Here is a 20,879-nt window from a genome sequence, read left to right on the forward strand (position 1 = left end):
TTTAATCATACATAAACACTTGGTACATAGTAGATGTCGAGGTTTGTTTTTAAAATTAAAATAATTATTTTTAGAGGAGATCCATATTTTTAATTTGAAATTCTGCCTCTTACTTATGGAGTCTCCCTTGTATTTGTTGTTTTTCCTTCCAGAAAGCTGTCAGGAGGAGTAGACTATAGAGCGTTAGCAAAAATTATGTCTGAAAATGCTCAGTATATTACACATCACTGGTATTTAAGTTAATCTGAAACTGCACATGCAACTGTGTGCATGGCTGTGATATTCAGAAAGCATCTGCTGTTTTTGTTGTGTGCTCTTCTTGAGCAAAATATTATGTTTCTCACTGGCAAAGTACCACTTTTATTTAATGAGAGTGGAATGCAACAAATTGTCAACCTGTTATGCTTGCTGTTACTCATTTACAGTGACAAGATTATATTGCCTCAGAAGTCCCTGTATAATTTTGCTCTTAGAGAAGGGAGGCTGTCTTTTTATATTTTAATGGATTGCCATTGAAGCCATAAAGACCTTTCAATTAGTAGATGGGTTTTTAAGCTGTTGAACTCTGTCTGTTGGGCAGGAACCTACTAACAGTCGTCTACCTCCTCACCTGATTGCACTTGACTCTGCTCTTCCTGGGTTTTTTGATGACCTTGGCTACTTGGATTTGTTACCATGTCGTCCTTTTGATACTGTTTTCATTTTCTACATGAAGGCAGGCCAGAAAACTAGCCAGGAGGTAAGTGAAAATGTAGAGTGCCAACTAGCCTATGTTGTCTGGTTTCTACTAGTTTCCAAGTGAGTAAAGCATCAGTGCTGGTGATTAGAGTGGAGTGTCAGAACCAGTGCGAGCTACAAGTCACTGCATACTCCCTTCATCTGTAGGTTCAAGTACGTTGCTCACACTTAGGATTATTGTAACAAATTACTGTATTTTAAAATATAGATAAGGTATGTATTATAATATTAATAGTATTTTTATTATCTGTTCTGTCCTTATTGTCCTTATTTGTAGAGTTCAAAGATTCAGATCAGAAAGGCATTTCAGCTTTGTTGGCTCAGCTTGCAGGGAAGGTTGCAGTTTGTTCCAGCAATGAGCAGTGTCAAGGTAGTTTGGTTTCATTCTAATGCTGAACAAATATTAAAGGAATAAAAAACTTTCTGCAAGTAAGGAAGTATTATTGCATTGTAAGTCTTTAAGCTATAATATTTAGATTCAAAGGCGATTAGGTTAATCAGGTTAATTTGTGCAAATCTAAATTGGGACTTCTTTATGACCTAGAAACATGCTAAGAGGGTTAATGGGCTCATTAGGAAAGGATGTTTCTCTGTTTCTCTAGTACCTTCTCATTCCATTCATAACTCTTGTAGTAAAGAGTAGAAGTGTGGCCTCCATAATAAATCATTGTGCCAACTCCTTGTGTCACTGTGAATGCACAGTTGGCAAAACACTGCAGCACCTTCTACTTTGATGTGGGGGGCAGTTCTTGAAACCAGGATCATCTGTCTGTGAGTGTTCAAATTGTCATTCAGAGTAGCCAGTGCAGAATCTTTTCATCTGCAAAGTGAGCTATGAAGCAAGATGTGCTAGGTCTGCCTTTGAGTTGAGACATGCACTTGCTGAACTAGCAGAATGTTTATATGCTCTTATGGAGCTCTTATGTCTTCCAGCCCACACTTACCCTGACTTTTTCTGAAGCACAGCTATGGTTTCAATGTGCTCAGTAATGAGGATTAATAATATTTCAATGCAGTGTGTCTAGTCACTGCTGAACACTGTATGAGGCACGAGGATGGAGTGTCAGGACTATGTGGCTACACAAAGCCTCCAGCCTGAAAGCTTTCCTTTCAGCACTCATCCCTGCAATTTCTGCTTACTGTGTCCCAGTGTTCTGCCCCTGCACAAGCCAAAATGATTGGTGCCTCTGCCACAAAAGAAATTCCTGCATGGCCTGGAAAGAATTAATGGATTGTTTGTTCCACCAACCCCAGTGGTTCTGGTATCCAAATCACATGTGTCCTTGTGCTGTTTGGTGAAGGGCTCAACTCTCACTTGGTCATAATGAGATAAAAATTGCCTTAACAAGGAAACATCCCAGATCTCTGTCAGAAGTAGAATTAAACTTTAAGTGTGATGTTTGATTGACGTGCACACTCAATGCTACTGAAAATTGTTTTGGAAAATCTGTTTCATACTTCAATGGGCTGTGATACCTGCCCTTTAGAGCAGTCTGTGTCATGTACAGGTGAGTAGTGAGGAAAATATCACCTCAAATTTTAACTTGGCCTAATAGTGAAAACAGTCTAGAAAACTCTTGTGTTACCTTTGGTGCAAATGCAGGTTCTGCACTGAGTACTCAGTGTTTTTTCTGATGGGTGCTTGAGTCTCAAAATTTCTAGCCATTTAATTCACTGGTTTACAGGCTTTGAAAATGCTGGCAGAAAGCCAAGTTGATTGAATAGGACAAGGCCAAGCAGAGTAAGGGGATGCTGAGGAGCAGGGAGTAATGTCCATGTAGAAAGTCTGGGGTTCCAGGCTTGTGGTCTAGCTATATTTGGGCAAAGCCAAATTGGTGACAAAAAATGAATTAAAAAGCTGGGGAGGAAGAGACTTGTTTCCTGCTTTTGTACCAACATGGTGCTGCTGGTGGTTTCAGATCCTGAAGAACATGGAGTCTTCCAGAATTGTTCAGCCTCACTTCCTGGAGTTCTTGCTGTCTCTTGGCTGGTCTGTTGATGTTGGGAAGCACCCTGGGTGGACTGGTCATGTCTCAACAAGCTGGTCAATCAACAGCTGCAGTGATGAAGAGGGACCTGAACAAGGTAAGACATAGTAAATGTCCTTTGTAGTAAATTAAAATGTTTAGGCTCCTTTAGAAGACAATTTTTTTGTTCTTGTGTACCTATCTGAACACTGGCACACTTTTTTTTGGTGGTTGGTTTGTTTTTGGTGGGTTTTTTTTTTTGGGGGGGGGTTTGTTTTTTTTTTTTTTGTTTTGTTTTTTGTTTTTTTGTTTTGTTTTTTGTTTTTTGGGGTTTTTTTTGGGTTTTTTTTTTTTTTTGATCTTTGATTTTGGGGTATATGTTTGGTTGGTTTTTTTTGATTAATGATGTTTGCTAGAAAGAAACATGTAAATATTAAATGAAGCTTCAAGTCAGAGTGAGCAAAACTAATTGTCTGTATGTTGTTGGGAGGAAGTAGCCTCAGCAAAAGAAATACCTCTGAGCTATATTTTTTAAGATTTGAAGAGTCTTTAATATATTATTCCAAACTAGTATTCAGGTGAAATCTGTTGCAGATTGTTCTGTGTATTGGCAAATAGGCTTGGAATACAGTGCGGTGGGGTTTTTTTGTTTTTGTTTTTTTTTGTTTGTTTGTTTTGTGGTTTTTTGTTTTGTTTTTTGTTGTTGTTGTTTTTGGGGGGGTTTTTTTGTCTGTTCTCTAAGTAGATTAAAATGAAATATTGACTCAAGCTGCTGTTTATAGGTCCTGGAGGTGTTGGAACCCCCACATGGCTCTCTGTTTTGCTTTTTTGGCTCCACTTTTTTCCACTAGAGCAACTCCTACCCTGAGCTTGTCATATACCACCCTCTCCCCATTCTGTCAACCAAAATGATCCTCAGGATTGTGAGCTGCTATCCCAGGATGGGAAATTGGGGGTTGGGTTAGCTTCTCCCTTGGACAACTTGATTGGATCCTCTGGGAATTGGTAGTATCTGGGCTGGTTTCAGTGTCACTGCTCCAAGGCCCAGACCTGTTCTGGTTGATCTCCAGAGCCACAGCCTCTGGTTGCGCACCCAAAGGCAGTGGCAAGGCTGGTGCAGCTTGTTCGCCATCCTGGACCTGATATTGGCATCAGGTGTGACACTATTACAGCTGCAAGTGCTTAAGTAGCATTTGCTCTGCTGTCCATTCACTGTGTCTTAGGAGTGCCCTTCACCTGTATCTGCAGCCAGCTGGAGGCTTCTCCCTTAGTTATGGAATAAAAGTACAAACCACAGAAGGCTGGAAGTGTTCACGAGAGGTTAGAGTACAGAGGCATTGCTTTTTCTGAGCAAGTCAGGATGGATTACAGAATGGCCAGGTCTGGATTTAATTTTGCTTTAAGGACAGAGTGAGGCTATACTTTCTCAGAGGCAGAGCCCTCTGACCTCCCTTTGCAGTGGTTGTGTCAGAACAACTGCAGAAGGCAGGTCCCTGCATTAGCAAGAGACCTGGTTTGATGTGGACTTTTCAGCTTGAATTTTTTCAGCCATTTGAATGAAAACACAGACCACTAAATAACTGAATTAATTCAACCAGCTCAGGGAAGAAGGAAACAGAAAATGCATTCAGAAATAAAAGGGAGGAAGGGTAGGTTACTTCTAATCTGGTTCTGCTGGTGAATGGGCTGGAGCACAGGTCCAATGAGGAGCAGCTGAGGGAGCTGGGAGGGCTCAGCCTGGAGAAAAGGAAGCTCAGGAGAGACCTTCTCACTCTCTACAACTCCCTGACAAGCATTGTAGCCAGGTCAGGGTCAGTATCCCAGGAAATGAATGACACAATGAGAGGAAATAGCCTCAGTGCAGGTTTAAATTGGCTGTTAGGGACAATTTCTTTATGGAAGGGGTAGTCAGGCACTGGCACAGGACAGTGGTGGAGTCACCATCCCTGGAGGGATTTAAAAGCTGCGCAGGTGTAGGACTTGGGGACACGGGTTAGTGGTGAGTTTGGCAGTGCTGAGCTAACAGTTGGACTCCAACCTCAATGATCTCCAACCTCAGTGATTCTGTGAGTCTAAAATAGCTTCTGGTGAGATGTGGTTAAAATAATTTCATGGGAATGTTTCCCTGCAGATCCCCCAAAACCAAAGAAATTCCTAAAGAGATGGTTCAAGTTGTGGTGCTGCTCCTTGGGAGCCTGTGCACTGGAGATGTGGGAATCTTTTCCTGATGCTGAAGAATGGCTTGGAGTCTTCAACATGTCTCTGGCCACTTCTCTGTTAGTATGCTGAATTTCACTGCTCCAGTGGCTTTGCTGAGACAGCTATCCCAGGAACCCTTCTGTAACCTGGATCAGAGAAACAATTCATTTTAAAGTCCTTGCTAGTCTTTCTAGAGGTGACATGGGAAAGGAAAAGAGGGGAGGGAAGTTCTTTCTCTGCTCTGACAGCCTGTATTGGTCAGTTGTGGTGAGGGAATCAGTGGGGACTGAAAATGAGGACCTTTCTTGCATTGATTGGTAACAGATCTTTTTCTAACTCTGCTTGACAGAGAAAAGACTGAGAAGAGCCTGTAGAAGCTGGCTTGGAATTCTAGAATAGTATCAGACTGAAGTGATAAAAATTGAATGACTGAGTGCATGATGTTGCTGGATAGAATGCTCAGAAATAGACAGTAGATATATTCTTGTGGCAGATGTGCTTACTAGAGTACTAGGAAATAAGAATCCAGTACATTGGAAATGTGTTCAAAATGAAGCCATTCCCAACCCAAAACGCCTTTTCCTTCAAGATAGTAAAAATTTTTACCTGAGAAAGGTTGTTGGCCATGAGATTTGACTCCTTTCATTTTAAAATGAGATTTGCGTGCTTTCTTCTCATTGATTGCACCTTGTATTTCAAGGTCATTTCTGATGCAGAGTGTTAAGAAGTAGAGCTTCCTTCTGGCTGAACTCTCCTTTTCTGTCCATTTCAGATGATCTGACTATCTCAGAAGATGTTGGGGCAAGTATCTTCAATGGGCAGAAGAAGGTGCTGTATTATGCAGATGCCCTGACAGAAATCGCCTTTGTTGTCCCATCACCAGTGGAATCACTGAGTAAGATCTGTCTGTACATGCTCTGTACAAAAATGAAACCAACAGTTTTTTTTATTTGAGAACTCTTTCAGAAGCAAAACCTGAATCAATTAACTAAGTAGCGTGTTTAGCAAGATCCTTGTCAGAAAGGTGTGGATGTTTAAATTACAGCATTCTAATCCTTAAACTCCTTCCAGATGTGGCATCTGCTCTGTACCTTTCTCTGAACCTCAGTAGATGTCCAGGTATGCACAGCAGTTCTGTTGTTGCCAGGGTGCTTTAGGTTGGACATGTGGTTTGCCATTAACTGGTGATGCCATTTTTTTTTCCTTTCCTGTCAGTGATGTGCTCCTGCCGCACATACAGGAGTGTTTGTACCACTGCTAAGTAGAAAAGCAACAGCTTTCATAGCATTCTTGGCATGCTAAAAGTTGCCTGGAATAAAATGTGGTGTAGCCATAGGAAGGAGGAGACTATTCTATAGGAAATTGCTGGGATGTGTGTAAGCTCATAGGGAGTGCTTTATTCGCAGTCTGTTTCTGGAATAACAAGCAATTATCTCCTAACTTATCTTCCTGCTTATGAGGACTATATTGACTTGACCATACATTTATGCATGTCTAGTTGCAGAAGCCTTACAGTTTTTAGTATCAAAACCTTATATATGATGGCAGCCTAATTTTTTTGGTGGAAGAATAGACAAAACCCATCTTTTTTTCTTCTGACTTACAGCTGATTCACTGGAAAGCAGTGTTTCTGACCAAGAAAGTGACTCCAACATGGATCTGCTGCCAGGAATATTGAAGCAGCAGCCTCTGACACTTGAACTCTTCCCCAGTCATACAGACAATCTTAATCCCTCCCAGCGGGTAAGGCAAAACTTGCATTAAAAAATGCAAATCTTTTTTTTCTTTCAAGAGGCATGCTGGCAATGCTTAGAATTTTTGATCGTCTATGATTTGGTTTCCTGGTGTGTAGAACTATTTGTTTCTTGTCATTAATCTTTGATATCTGCTTTGGTCCTGCCTCTACAGTAGGAGATAGCAAGATTACATTACTTAAATATAACACCTAGACATGCTAAGTGGTAATACTCTGCATCCTGAAATCTTGAAATGCATGCAGGGAAGAGAATATGCAGTATTTACAGAGTAATTCAGCCTCAAATCCATGCTTGGAAATTGGGGATGGATAGATATGAACACTTTTCTTACCTACCTAGTTACAGTGTCAGTTGTGTCTGAAGTACCAGAAGTTGCTTTTCTACACTAACAAAGCAGAAAACCATGAGCTGTTGTAGCTGTAAGCAAAAGACTTATTACTGCTGATTACTTGTTTAGAATTCACTTCCAAATGTATATTTAGTTATTCATTTAAGGTCTTCAAGAGCATTAAGAAAAACATATAACTGATTCAAGGTTGATTATATATATATATATATATATATATATATATATATTAGTTTATGTTGAATACTAGTAGCTTGGTGCCCCAGATTGCAGTGAGTAGTTCCAGCACAGCTGCCCCTGCTCAATAGCAGGCAGAGGTTGTACCTGGCTGACATATGAATGACTGAGGAGCAGCTGGGAAATACTTGTTAGCTGCATTATTGGATTTATGGTGTTTGCAAATGCCACTCTTCCCTTATGTTGGAAACAGCTCAGTCCTACTGCTAGATCCAAGAGGATGCCTCAGGGCCGGACCATCCCCCCAATGGGACCTGAAACCAAAGTGTATGTGGTCTGGGTGGAGCGCTATGATGATATAGGTATGTACAACTTCTAACTAAAGTAACAATGGGGTAGGAACCAGAGGAAAACCCCTTCTTTTTTTTTTTAATTAAATAAAATGCTAGGCCATGGAACCACAGACTGGTTTGATTTGGAAGGGACCTTAAAGCTCATCTAGTCCCACCCCCCTTCCCTGTGCAGGGTCACCTTCTACTAAATCAGGTTGCTCTAAGCCCCATCCAGCCTGAACCCTTCCAGGGATGGGGCAGCCACAGCTTCTCTGGGCAACCTATGGCAGGCCCTCACCACCCTCACAATCAAAATAAGTCCTTATTAATGTCTATAACACTAAGATTCTGAATCAGTTCTTCAGTATCTGAGTTGTGATGCGTAAGGGTGTACCTGAGTCAGTGGCATATGGAGGTCTGAAGGTTCCTTTAGCACTGCAGTACCTGTTAAATGCTGTAATGAACCTTCTTAAGCTCAGCACCCAAGGCAGGTGTGTTCCCCTGCTTTTTAGTCCTCCTTGGCTGTTGTCTCCTAGGAGTGGATCTGGTTTTCTTCCTTTAAAATAATGGCTTCTGACACCTCCTGCTTTTGTGCTGGAGGGATCATCATCCTCCTTGGTGTGATGGCACCTTTGGAACTCCATATTTTCTCGTCAGGGGAGGACTCTGTTCTGCACTCAGGGTGCCTGCTCCATGCTCCCTTTCTGCTGTGTTGCTTAGGCAAGCTCTGGCTCCTTGTGCAACTTTCTTAGTTTGCTGTTTCCTCTCTGGCTCAGGTTACTGCTGCTCTGGGAGAGACCCAGCTTTGCTTATCCTGTTACAGCCATGGCATGGCCATGGTGAGCAGCGTTGAGGAATTCTTTGTCCCCAGGAGTTTCTTGTGTGCTGGTTCCAAGCCATGGCCTGGCCTCAGTGCTATGTGAGAGTTTCTGTGCACTGGCCTAGCCCACCAGTGTCTGCAAGACTGGCCAGGAGCTGCTGTTTTATTCTGTCTTTGATTTCTAATCCTGGTTCCCAGTCTGGCAGTAAGGGTGGACCGTAATTAAGGCCTTAGCTCCTCCCAGACTAAGGGAATGGGAGCAGCAGTCAACAGGAGGCTTCCTGTTAAGTGTAGATAGAAATTCTCGGGAAGACCACCTTGTCCACAGCGTGTCCCTCAGAGCCTTACTGAGATCAGGAAGCAAACAGCAAGTTCTGCATCATCATTTCTTTGTCCAGACATTGGCCCAGAGTGTGTTCCAAGCTGATGTCCTTGACCCACTTTGTTCTTGGCTGGCAGTGTACCCCCTTCACTGCTGGGACACCAGCTGTGCTACACAGGCACAACTGCTTGACTGTTTCTTTCAGCAGCCATAGGAATCTCCCAGAGTTCTGGGCCTGAAGCTGCAGAAATGAGTTTGTGAGCCTCAGTAAGCCTGGCAGTTGGATGGAGGAGGGGGCAGCTCTTGGAAGTGACTCCTAGCCCAGAGGCTCTGCCATATGCTCCTTATGTTCTTGGCTTTGGCCTTATGCTTCTGGTACATCTTTGAGTCTGGACACTGAAAAGCTGTCACTTTGTAGTCAAGGTTATCACCCTGGGTCCAACTGCCTGCCCTCCCTCTTGCTCCATCTCAGAGTGTGTCCATGGCTTGCCATGATCTCCCTCTGCTTGCTCCAGCTGTTGTGTGCACTTAGCATCCCAGCTTTGGTGGCCTCATCTGGATTTGGGCCTTAGGCTCCTTCTGCTGGAAGCACTCTCCTGCTGCCTGAACTGTACTTTTGTGAGTAATTCTGAACTTCTCTTAACCCCTGAACAAGGTGGTGAGAAGTGCCAAATCCCCTTAAGGGACTCAAGTTCTTACTTTTATCTCATTCATGTTCATTATTCAGTCTTTGTTACCACTTGCATGGCAGCAGAGTTGTAGATTATGGTAGAGATCCAGAGAGCTTGGATTTGAGGAAGGATATCATGTTTGTGGGATCAGGGCTCAAGGGAACCATAGGTGTGAATGGATGGCATTGTTCAATGCTCCTTGCAGTATTCTGGAGGCTGGTCACTTGTGAATGGGTGAAGATGTAGTGAACAATAATTGGAAAGATCTTTTTGTGGTTGAAGTAGTTCATCCCCTTCCTGCTTTCATGGTTCCCCTAGAGATTTTAGACCTTTGGATTGAGAGAATTTGAGGCTTGGGACTTCATCTGTTGAGTGCAGATGGCTGAGGTGTGTGTACCCTCCATGAATGCTGAAACTGGAAGCCAAAGATGCTGTGCGAGAACACTACTGCTATAAATGCTTGAGGACTGCATGGTTTTGACTGATAATAAATAATTTTACCTTGTAAACAAAAAGAAAACAAATGCAAAACTGTGTTAGATAAACTTTATTTGGTGCATCCTGTTCTTACAGAAAACTTCCCCCTCCCTGATCTGCTATCTGAGACTAGCACTGGTGTGGAAACCACAGCCAATAGTAGCACTTCCCTGAGGTAAGGCCACTCTTATTTTCATTATTTTTATTGGTTTCTCAGTGGACTGGTTTTTGGTTGAAAAAGTGAAAGACTTCTTCATATCACTGCAGATAAAATATAAATTAAAGAACAGAAAATGTGCAGTATTATCTGAGTCTGTGGTGAGCCTCCCTCCTGACTGGCTCCCTTGTGAGTGGTTAATGCTGCATACACACTGTAGCCTGGCTGCAGGGCTCTCCAGTCCTGTGGGGACAGACATCATAGGCATGGCACAGCTGACAGAGCCCTTCTGAGGGTTCAGAACATGCCCCAGGATCCTGCTGCCTTAGCCATGAGGCATTTTAAAACTTTGTTTTAACACTTAAAGGGGTCATTAATTGAAATAGTGCTTTAAAACTGATTCAACAATTGCGTTTTTCCTTAAGATCTACCATTCCTGAGAAGGAAGTTCCTGTGATCTTCATCCATCCTCTAAACACTGGCTTATTCAGGATAAAACTACAAGGAGCAACTGGGAAATTCAACATGGTTATCCCACTGGTGGATGGAATGATAGTCAGTAGGAGAGCTCTTGGTAAGCTAAAGGGTTTTAGGGATGTTCATGTTTTTGGCTTTTTTAATAATAATGATATATCTGCAAAGTACACGGTCTGGAATCTTTCTTTGGAAAAAGTGTTAGGCATTGCTGAACCAATGAAAGCCATGCTTTTTGCAGCAGCTGTGGAAGCAGGAGCAGCAGAGGGAGCAGGTGGGCAGCACTTGGCTGCCAGAATAGCAGGAAGGAGTGTTGGAAGTAGGAACAGGGCCTGTTTAAATAGGAGAGATCCCAAATGTGACCCTGGTATTTAGCACAGAGATCCAAGGTGCACCAGAGGGTGCTATGGAATTTGTTACTTTGCTGGCATGCTGTGTGTTCCTTCTGGTTTAGAAGCCAGACAGGGATTAAAACCACAGCAACTGAGGATTTTCTTGTGTTCAATAAAAATACCGTGAAAGTGTGTGTCAACAGGTTCCATGTGTGCCCTCTGCCTTTTCCTCTGTTCCTGGATAGATTCATGGACCTGTCCTGGTATTGGTGCTATTTAGCTTCAGTACCTGGAAGTCCCACCCAGCGAGAGCAGTACACAGGACAGAGTCAAATGAAGTCATGAACATTAGGGTACCTGTACATAGCTGCTGTTGGAGGTGACTTTCAGATTCTGGGGCTTGAATGCTTAATTCGGTGATTGGCAAATTGAAGCCAGACCTGGGCCCTTGAATAACATTTATGAATTCAGCTGATGACAGTGGCTTTTACTGAAAAATTATCAGGTATGTTTTCCTAGAGTTGGGCTTGTTTTTCTGCTGCATCAGGACTGTTAGTACAGTGAAATTTTTCTCATCTCTAAGTTCAGCAGGTGTAGTTTGTGTGCAGTGAGGTTCTCTACATGTTTCTGTCTTTAAGAAGGAGCTTGAGAAGGAGCTTAAGAACAGCAAAGGGGTGTAAGGGATGCTTGCTTCCTTAGAAGCATAGAAATTTCCTTTCAGAATAAAGTAAGATAAAGCTAGCTGCCAGCTTTTGAGTGCTACTACTTTGATTCCCTGCCTCCTCCTCCATCAGCATCCAGCAGTGTGAGTTACAGAGGGGTGACAAAAGTGACAAGGCAGTGAGGAGAAGAGAAATTTGTTTGCAGCCACAATCCATCAGGTCTTTCCTCATCTCCTTTCCAAGGGGAAGGCTCTGCAGTTCCTACTGGAAAAAGGTGCTGACAGGTACTTTTTTCATTCTCAGGGCTCCCCTGGAATTACCTCAGGGCCCACCTAAGGTCCAGATGTGCAGCACAGCTGGGTTTGTGGTACTGTGACTCCTGTATTGGCTGCCCTGGGTTTGTGCTCTTGTCCCGAGGGTGCTTCTTCCAGGCAGCTGCTTGGCTTGGCAAAGCTGAGGATACTCCTCCTTCTTCTCTGGTTAGTTTAGGGTACCACTGAGTGAGTCCCTCTCTTCCTTCTTTACAATGAAGGTCATTACAAGCCTGGGGACCATGGCTGTCTGCTATCAACTGTTCATGGAGTTACGTTCTTGACTTGGTGGTGCCGAACATCTTCCCTAGGTTTAGATGGGACAGAACCCAAAATTCTTTGCCTGGGAGGCCAGAAGAGGCGTGCAGGACTGAATTTAAACTTGATTCAAATGCTGTTTCTTTTTCAGGTTTTCTAGTGAGACAGACAGTAATAAATATTTGTCGGAGAAAGAGGCTGGAAAGTGACTCATACAACCCCCCCCACGTCCGCCGAAAACAGAAAATTGCAGATATTGTCAATAAATACCGGAACAGGCAGCTGGAGCCAGAGTTTTATACTTCACTTTTCCAGGAGGTTGGGCTCAAGAACTGCAACCCCTAGGTCATTATCTTCCAGGACAATTGGATCAGAGGTTGGTGGCTACACGAATGAAAACAGTTAAATTACAACAACAAATTTTCTCAGCCCTCCGGAATTCAGGAAATCATGTTCTAGCACAAGTCAGCAGATACCACGTGGGAGGAATGAGAAATGAATCTGAAACATTGCAGTTGGGATATTGAATTGATTCACCTACCCTCAGAAGATTACTGAATTCTAGTCTTCCTGGATGCTAGCAAAATAATCTCTTCACCCAGTCATCCTTTCCCGACTAATTAGGAACTGTAGGTGTCTTGCTCTGAGGGGAAAACAATCAAAGTAAAGGCATCTCTGCATATGAGGATGGAAATAAGAATACAAACCAACCTGCCTTAGATGCCTTGCTACACCCACGTGTCCAAGGGCAGGAGAGCAGGATCTTTCCTTGGAGGAGGAGTCTGTTCCAGAGCATTAACTTCCCCTGTAAGAACTTCAAAGACATTTTGAGTCCCCCTTCAGTGCTCCACAGAAAATCCTTCACTGAGTGTAACCCATCTGTGTACCAGAAGCCAGAGGAGGAAGATGGCTTGGAAGAAGCAGGCCCTGAAAGCCAAAGCCCAGATGCTGTATGTGGCCACTCCCACCAGGGCTCCAAGTGAGTCCATCTGCATACGAGACAACCACCATCACCTGAAATTAACTGACTTTCCAGAAAGAGTTATTATTGGATAGAGCTTTTGATTCTATAAAAGCGAGGTTATGACTTTCAGATCTGTTGCAAAATGTCACATTTTATTTCAGTAGCTTGATTTTTATTTTTTAACTCTTTTTAAATGCAACTACTTAATTTATTTTCAAGTGTCTGTGTCACCTCCTCACCATTTCCATAAAAAGCATAAACATCACTTGCCTTCCTTCCATTGGATTGAAATCTGAGATTTTGGGGCTGCCTCCTCCCTGTTATTTATAGCATGAGCAGTTTTTGCAGCTTCTACAACACTTTTCAGAAGCTCCTGTTAAACAGACTAAACAACTCAAAAAGAAAATTGACAAATTCATCTTTTCCCTATTAATTCAAATGCCATGAAAGCCCCTTTGGAGTTATAATTCACATTGTTTTGAATCTCCAGTATGTTCTCATGTTCGGCAGCAGTGCTTCCCTTCCACCTAGGTCGGGAGTTTTCATTTTCAGCCTGTGGCTTTGGTGTGTTCAGGACCCAAAGAATGTGCTGGGAAAAGATGTTTACAGCCAGGGTTGGGGTCTCAGAGGTGTGGTGGGCGCAGGCAGCCCTGGGAGCCCCTCTGGATCCCGGCCCATCCCAGCTGCTGCTGCTGCAGTGATTGTGGCTGACACTGCTGGAAGCTGCAGCACGACAGCAGCAGGATCCTTGTGCTTCCAGCACCAGGTAATGGAAGAGGATGAGTGAGCAGGAATTTGGGGAGCTCTTCACATTCTTTTCAAAGTGGTTTTAATAACAGTGCTCTGCATTGCAGTAATACTTGTCAGGCATTGGATTTTGATATTTCAGATCTACTTTTTGCAACAGTTCTGACCTGAAGCAGTCTTAATAGTTTCATTACAGCTTATCTGCCAAGGACAGACCTCGCTCCTGGCTTTTCTTGTGGTTTTTCACAGAGTTCATGGAAACAGGCCCCTAAAAATACACGTGAAAGGACTGAGGTGGTCAACCAAGGTGATGTGTGCTTGTTGCAGGGAACAAGTGCACTGTCTTGTCAGTTCAGGAGCTCTGGAATTTGATCCAGATGAATAAAAAGTGAAAAAATGAAATCACCCAAAGAAAACCCCTGTATCAGGATGTGTGCTGGCTGGCCCATTCCTGTGTGCTGCCCAGGTGGCACGTGGCAGAAGGAGCTCCAGGTCAGTGTTTGGGCATGTTGGCCAAGCTGTGCAGGGAACTTGGACAGCCTCATTCCTCTGCCAAACTCTTGCCAGGAGCAATTTAATGCACGAACACTGAATTTACCCTCACTGTGTTTGTACCTATGAGAGATAATTAATGGCCAAACACACTTGAGCCCAGTGGTTTAAAAGGCATGAGCAATGCATGTGTAACCAGTAAACATCCTGAGCAACCCCTGTGTCTGCACACTGATAGTGTAAAAGCAACCCCACCTACCATGGCTCAGTGTTCCAGCCCTGGCTGATGCAGCACAGCTGCCAGCTAGTCAGGAGTAGTCACAAATGCAGATGGGCCCTGGGGCAAACCCTGAGTGGTTTCTGACAGGGATAGTCAAGGAGACAGCCTGAAGATTTACTTTCTTTAAAAAGACCTGTGCTTGACTGAAAGGTTGTCTTGGGTCTGTTTCCATGTTCACCTAAAGACCCATGGGAGCAGTAACAGCTGTGAGAGCCACATGACTTGGCAGGAGTCTGGAAAGAAGGGAACTTGGGCACATTGTGGCTACTCCCAGTGCCAGGGGATGGATGTGTTATGTATCAGTTGAGTTGTAGAACCAGCTGGTGAGCAGGTTACAAGTGCTGTGACATGGCTGTACGTGGTGGAATTGGCTCTCTGGAAAGTTGAGCCTTTGGGAAAATCACAGTTCAGTATAAAAATGTGATGCAAAATTGTGCTGCCAGCCCTCATGGCTTGGGTGCTGGTCACAGCAGTGGGCACCCTGGGCAGACTGTGCCTGTGCAGGGGTGCCTACAGGGACTGTCACTCCTTCCCCAGGATGTGTGGAGGTCTCAGGCTTCATAACAAAATGCACCCCACCAGTTTGATAATTATATCCATCCCCTCTCAAAATCTGACCAAATTCCAATGGCTTTAGCTAGTCCAGGGTACTGTCTTGAGAGCTTTTCCCATGAAGGGTCAGAGCAAATGAGGTTTATTTCCATGATGACTTGCAAGAGTTATCCAAGAATCTAGATTTTTTTTTTTTTTTTTAATCACAAACTGCTGCATAGAATTCCTGACTTGATGCTTGGGTGGCTTGGGTCAGCATCCCTGTCCATCAGAGGAGATGAGAGCTTCCCCCCCCCCACTCCTCCACCTGCAAGTGTTCCACAGTAATTAACCTGGGGACACTTTTCATCCAGCCTTTCAGTTTGAGTTCATAATTCTGTTTAAACAGAGCAGGAGGTGACCACTGTCACATTGTTAAACACAGTGTTGAATTTACTTTTTAGTACCTTAATAGAGACTTTTAAAGAAAAGCCATTCTTTTAAAGGTACTTCTAGGAAGGCATTAGGACCTTACAGCAAGGAGGAGAGGGGGGGACAGTGCCTGTGGAATTGGTGCATCTGTGGGTAGCAGTGTGCAAGGCTGGAGGGAGGAGCAGCCCAGGCCATACCTGCTGGGTGCTCTGTAGGTCACAGCGTTTCTTTTCACAAGGTTCTGCATGCCCAGGAGGAGGAGAAAACTAAATTTCAGACAAATTTGATGCATTTTCCTGATTGTGTAATTGAGTGATACCTTTGAAGGCCAACACAGCCCTTTTCCCCATGGATTTAGCAGGAGCAATTAGAAGTGAGAATGCCAGATATCATGTGCTTCAATCATAGACAATTTGTATGAATTCCTATATGTTGCCAAGACATGAACGTTCTGTTCTTACTGTATTTTTCTGTAAATATTCCTGGCGCTAAGTTGTAAAGTAAAGGTAAAATGTAAATATGAAGATGTGAACTATGTTCTGTTGTCTCTAGTACTTTATCTCTTATTTGTTTAGGGAAGGCACACAAAGGCTTGTTTGTATTTATGCCAATTCTTTGTCCAGAAGAAACACATCAAATATTGAATGTAACACAATTAGTCCAATAAATTTTAAAGATTCTTATCTAGTAACTTTGCACTGGTCAATTTTTAGTATTTTCCAAAACCTTGGTTGAAATTCTCCAATGGAGATGTTTCCCAGGACAACAGGAGATAGAGAGTGTGCAGAATTACACACCCTCTGCACCCCAGTAGCTCTGGGAACAGTGAAGCTCATTGGTAAGAAAATCATGTTGCATCTCGATAGTCTGGGGAGTGAAAGCATTAAAGTGGCTTTTGAAGGGAGCCTGATGCTCCTGCCAGTGTTCTCCAGTCACTCCATGTGCTGCTTCCCATCTTAGTGTGGACACCCACCCAGACAGGGAGGAGCTGCTGGTGCAGAGTCCTGTGAGGGTGCTGCTGCCTGGGCAGAGAGGGGAGAAGGGAGAGAACTCCCCAGCTTTGGGTTTGGAGAGGAGCTGTGCAGCACTGGGGCTGTGTCCCACCAGGGTGATGCACCCAGCGAGCCCCGGGGACCCGGGTGGGTTAGAGAGAGGGTGGTGCCATCCAGCCAGATCCCCATGGGCCATCTCTGAGCTCCTTAAGGGAGGGATGAGTTCCCAGTGTGGGTCAGGGCTGCAGGGCTTGTTTGTGTTGGTCTTTGATGCTGCAGTGCAGGGGCCCTGTGCTGTCCCTGGGATTTCACCTCTGCAGCAGCTCTGGTGCTTTGCCCAAGGTGCCCAACCTGAAGACTAGAACAAAAACACTGAAGTGACTGTTCATAAACCTCAAGGTGGGATATATGAATATTGTTTTCCTGTTGGCTTCATCTTCAGTAACTTCAGCTGGTGCCACCCACCCAAGCTCCTCACCACCATACTTCAGGGAAGGTGTGATGGGTTCAGAGAGAACCCTTCAGAGGTTCTCTCCCAAATTTGCCCTAAACCAGGATAAGAAGGTTAAGGCAGGTCCCACAGTGATCTCTGAAGAATCACAAACGTGAGTGATAAGCAGTTGAGTATCTGCCTCTGCAGTCCCAAATTGCAGGGCCCGGCACAGGAAGGGCGTTCTGGGCTGGTGTGGAGCCTGATGCTTTCTTTCCTACTGGGGAGGGATTCATACTCCCAACTGTTTTGGGAGGTTGGAAATCTCACCTAAGGGTTTGGATTGGAGGTGGGTCTCCATCAGCCAGGTTTTGGAGCAGGTGGTGTTTGGTAGATGGGGCCTGTGCAGGTGCACAGCGGGGAACAACCTTCCTCTCTGAGCCCAGGAACTCAGAGGCAACTTCAGTGGCCTCCAGGTCCTCAGGGCAGGAGGGCCCAGCCAGAAGCAGCTCCTTGGTTTCTGTGAAAGGTTCCCCATGCCCCTCAGGTGCTCCATTCCATGGGAGTGGAGTGACCTGGCACCACCAGGTGATTGCTGCAAGAACAGGAATAATAAATCCTGGGATGAGGCAGGAGTGCCCGCAGTGTGAAGCAGCCCTGGCTGTACCCTCTGCCACAGCCAGAAAAGAGATTTAACTTCTAATTTGTTAATGAAGGGGAGCTGCTCTGCGGGGCACACATCAGCTGGCAGCACCCCATGTCAAGCAGAGGAGCTGGTGGCAGGTTTGCCTTGGGAGTGTAGAGGAGATGACTCCTCCCTAGTGCCCTCTGTTTTCATCAGCTGTTCCTATAAACTTCCTGAGGAAGCACAAGTATGGCACACCAACACCCAAGATGCCTGTTCTCACTGTAGCACAGCTGGTTTTCACCATAAATGAAGCCAAATTGCAGTACAGATAATTTTCCAGGCTGAAATGTAATTTAGTTACTGCTTTAAACTGAGAAAACGTTTGGCTGCTTGCAGTGAACAAATGTCTGTCAGGTGAGTGGCTGAAGGTGGAGCTGGGGTGAGCTGTTGCTGCAGTGATGAGTGCAGGGTGTGCCCAGTGCTGCTGTCCCTGCACATGTTGGTGTCCCCAGTGTCCCTGGCCCAACCTGTGCTGCTGGCACGTCCCTGGTGTCACTGGGACATGCCATGGGCTGCCTGCTGCCCACACTGACCGTGCACCCCAGGGCAGAGGTGTGGGCCAGGTCATCCCCATGGCGACACCCCAGCATCAGGGAGGAAGGCAGCATGTTGCTGTGGCAACCAGGAGCATCCCAGGGGCTCAGCCCTGGCTTCAGCCTTTTCATGCTGCTCTGGGGATCCCCCTTATGCCCTCTGGGCAGCACCCAGGGCACAGCAGCAGCCATGGGAGTTGGGTGGAGACTCACCTGGGTGTAGTGAGGTTTAGATCTGTTCTCTCCTTCCTCCAAGAGCCATGAGATTTTCTTTTTTATTATATGTATTTTTGTAGATTATAATTAACATTAATAAACAATAGATTGATTCTATTTCTGCTCTACCAACAGCACCCACCCTACACACAGGGCCCAGCTGGGCCTGGCACCCCAGCAGAGTGTGACACTCGGGGTGACACTGCAGCTCTAGGCTCACACCAGGGATCCTTACAAAGGTGTCACTGCAAAGGCAGAGATGGGCCAGTCTACCCATTGCTGGCTGTCTCCAGAGCTGGTCCTGCTGGGACAGGAAGATCCATGGCCATTGACATCCTCACCTTTGCCACCCTGGGATGGAAAAGGGTGGAAAAGACTTCTCTGGCAGAGCCCAGGCACAGCAGGGATGTCCCAGGAGGGATGGAGGTGTGGGGCCAGCATGGGGGGCTGGTGGTCAGTGCCACAGTGCTCCTGGGCTCCCTCCCATTGTGCCTCAGCCCTGTCCCCAGCTGGGTTTGAATTCCCCCGCACAGGCCACCCTTGCCATGTGCCCACAGCCCACATCCCTGGGGAATTCTCACCAGGAGCCGTGTCTGCCAGAACGTGCCCTTCTGCCATGCCAGGGTCCCACAGCCTCCCCCAACCACCCTAGACTCTGGTGAGCCCTGGGGGTCCCTGCCCAGCCCTCCCATCCAGTCCACAGGGAGGGGGCTCTGCTGGGACCCTCCTGCCCAGGCCCTGGGGTGCTGCTGGCACAAGCTGAGGGCAGAGAGAGCCAGGGGGGCCCAGGGCAGACCCTCCATGGTGCCCCATCCTGACAGAGGCATCCCCAAGCCAGCACTGGGCTCTGTGTTCCTCCAGGCAGGGCTGAGGGCCCAGTTCCCTCATGCTCCCGCAGCAGCCCCTAACAAAGCCCATTTGATGACATTATTAAATGATTCAGTGCATTTTCTGTCTCTTAAAGTACTTAATATACGTGCCTGTGTGATTCATTATTATTATTATTATTATCTAATAAAAGATTATCTGACTCACTTTAATGTTTCTTCCAATTACAAATTGAAATTGTTCCCACTCTGACCTTGCAGCTGCTGGATTTTCTAAAATTAGCCATAATGATGCATTTTACTAAGATAATTAATTAGCTAAACTGAGAAAATTGAGTAATAGAACTGTTTCACATGCTGCTAATTATCTTTTATTATGTCATCTTTACATGCAAATAAAGAAATATTGTGATTATTTTAAATACTGTTTTCATTAGCTAATTCACTCATTAGTGCAGTGACTGTCTTCTCTGTCTTCTCCAGCAGCAGGAGCCTGTAGGGACTTGCTGCTGATCGACTGCAGGACTCTGCCTTTCAGGTTGAGAAAACAGAGTTACAGTCCAAATTAGGTTTATTTTGTCAATTTATTTTAATAGCAGCTATCAGAGGCAAGTGGGAGGGGGTTGGGGATGGCCAGGAGCACCAAGGACTCCTGCTGAAGGCTGTGGGGCTCTGGTGGGGGATAGTGTGATGTAGGGCTGCTGCTCCCCAGACTCCTCTTCCCCGGGGCTCTTCTTGTTGGGGATGTGTCCTGTGATCCCAAGCTCTGCTCCAGCCTTCCAGAGCACGTGGATGCTCCTGGCACCTTGTGGGAGTCCGGGAGCGGTTGGGTGGGCCCCATTTGTGGTGCTGTGCAGAAACTCTTCCTGTCAGACTCTGGCCACGGGGCCACAGGGGCCCTGGGACAGCAGCACTGGTGCAGAGGGAGCCCTGGAACCTCCCCCTTGTTCCACCAGAGCTCTCCTGCTCTGAGAGCCAGGGCAGCAGGGAGGGCGCTGAGTGTCCCCATTGCTCCCTGAGGGCTGCAGGCTGGGCTGCTCTGTGTGCTGGCCACAGGCAGGAGCTGCTGCGTTTGGGGAGCCCAGGCCACATTCATGTGCCTGTCAAGAGTTCCTGGAGCTTCTTCCCAACTTCCCACTGGCTCCTGGGCAGTGGATGTTGGGAGTTTGGTGTTCAGAGCTTGGCTCTGGCACTCAGGTCACTTCCCTGGTACTGGCACAGTGGGCAGGGGATGGATTTTGCTCCCTCCAGCCTTTTGCTCATAGATACCACCTGTATTTATTCCAGAGGGAAATTTAGGGTGTAAGAAGGGACCACTCTCCAGGCAGCTGGCTTTTCATGGCCCTGTAATACCCCAGAGGTGCAAACAGGGATGAGGACCGGCCATAGGGACTCTTCTGGCACACTGGTGTGGATGAGACTCCTGCTAGAGATGGAGTGAAGGCGGCGTTGTGTCACAGTTGCAGCTAGCCTGGAGCTGCCAAAGAAATTTGGTCATATCAGACCTCCAAACTCAACCAGCCTAGAAGTAAAACAAATCCTCAGCTGAGACAGGGACAGGTTGGATTCAAACCCAAGCAGGGACCTCAGCCGATCATATTCAATCCAGAATGTGGAGCTGTCAAAGGAGCTGAGTGGAGACAAGATTCCAACCCGTCACTTGTCTTAGCCAGGGAAATCCAAATCCCCTATATAAATAGGGTCTGAGCTATAAAACACTGTTTTTACATGGATCAGCAAACGTGGA

General features: G+C 45.6%; 1 protein-coding gene across 1 annotated transcript in view; it reads left to right on the forward strand.

The window, feature by feature from the left end:
* Positions 1–16,127, forward strand: part of RALGAPB (Ral GTPase activating protein non-catalytic subunit beta) — a 60,838-nt gene extending 44,711 nt beyond the window's left edge. The window contains exons 25-32 of the mRNA XM_058814468.1: positions 581–739; positions 2,658–2,823; positions 5,677–5,799; positions 6,511–6,647; positions 7,438–7,546; positions 9,903–9,981; positions 10,389–10,537; positions 12,152–16,127. Coding sequence (XP_058670451.1) covers positions 581–739; positions 2,658–2,823; positions 5,677–5,799; positions 6,511–6,647; positions 7,438–7,546; positions 9,903–9,981; positions 10,389–10,537; positions 12,152–12,345 — 1,116 coding nt within the window. The 3' untranslated portion in view covers positions 12,346–16,127. The remainder of the gene's footprint in view (positions 1–580; positions 740–2,657; positions 2,824–5,676; positions 5,800–6,510; positions 6,648–7,437; positions 7,547–9,902; positions 9,982–10,388; positions 10,538–12,151) is intronic.
* The last annotated feature ends 4,752 nt before the right edge of the window (positions 16,128–20,879 follow it).

Source organism: Ammospiza caudacuta, chromosome 15 (assembly GCF_027887145.1).
Source record: "Ammospiza caudacuta isolate bAmmCau1 chromosome 15, bAmmCau1.pri, whole genome shotgun sequence".
In the NCBI taxonomy this organism is placed as follows: Eukaryota; Metazoa; Chordata; class Aves; order Passeriformes; family Passerellidae; genus Ammospiza; species Ammospiza caudacuta.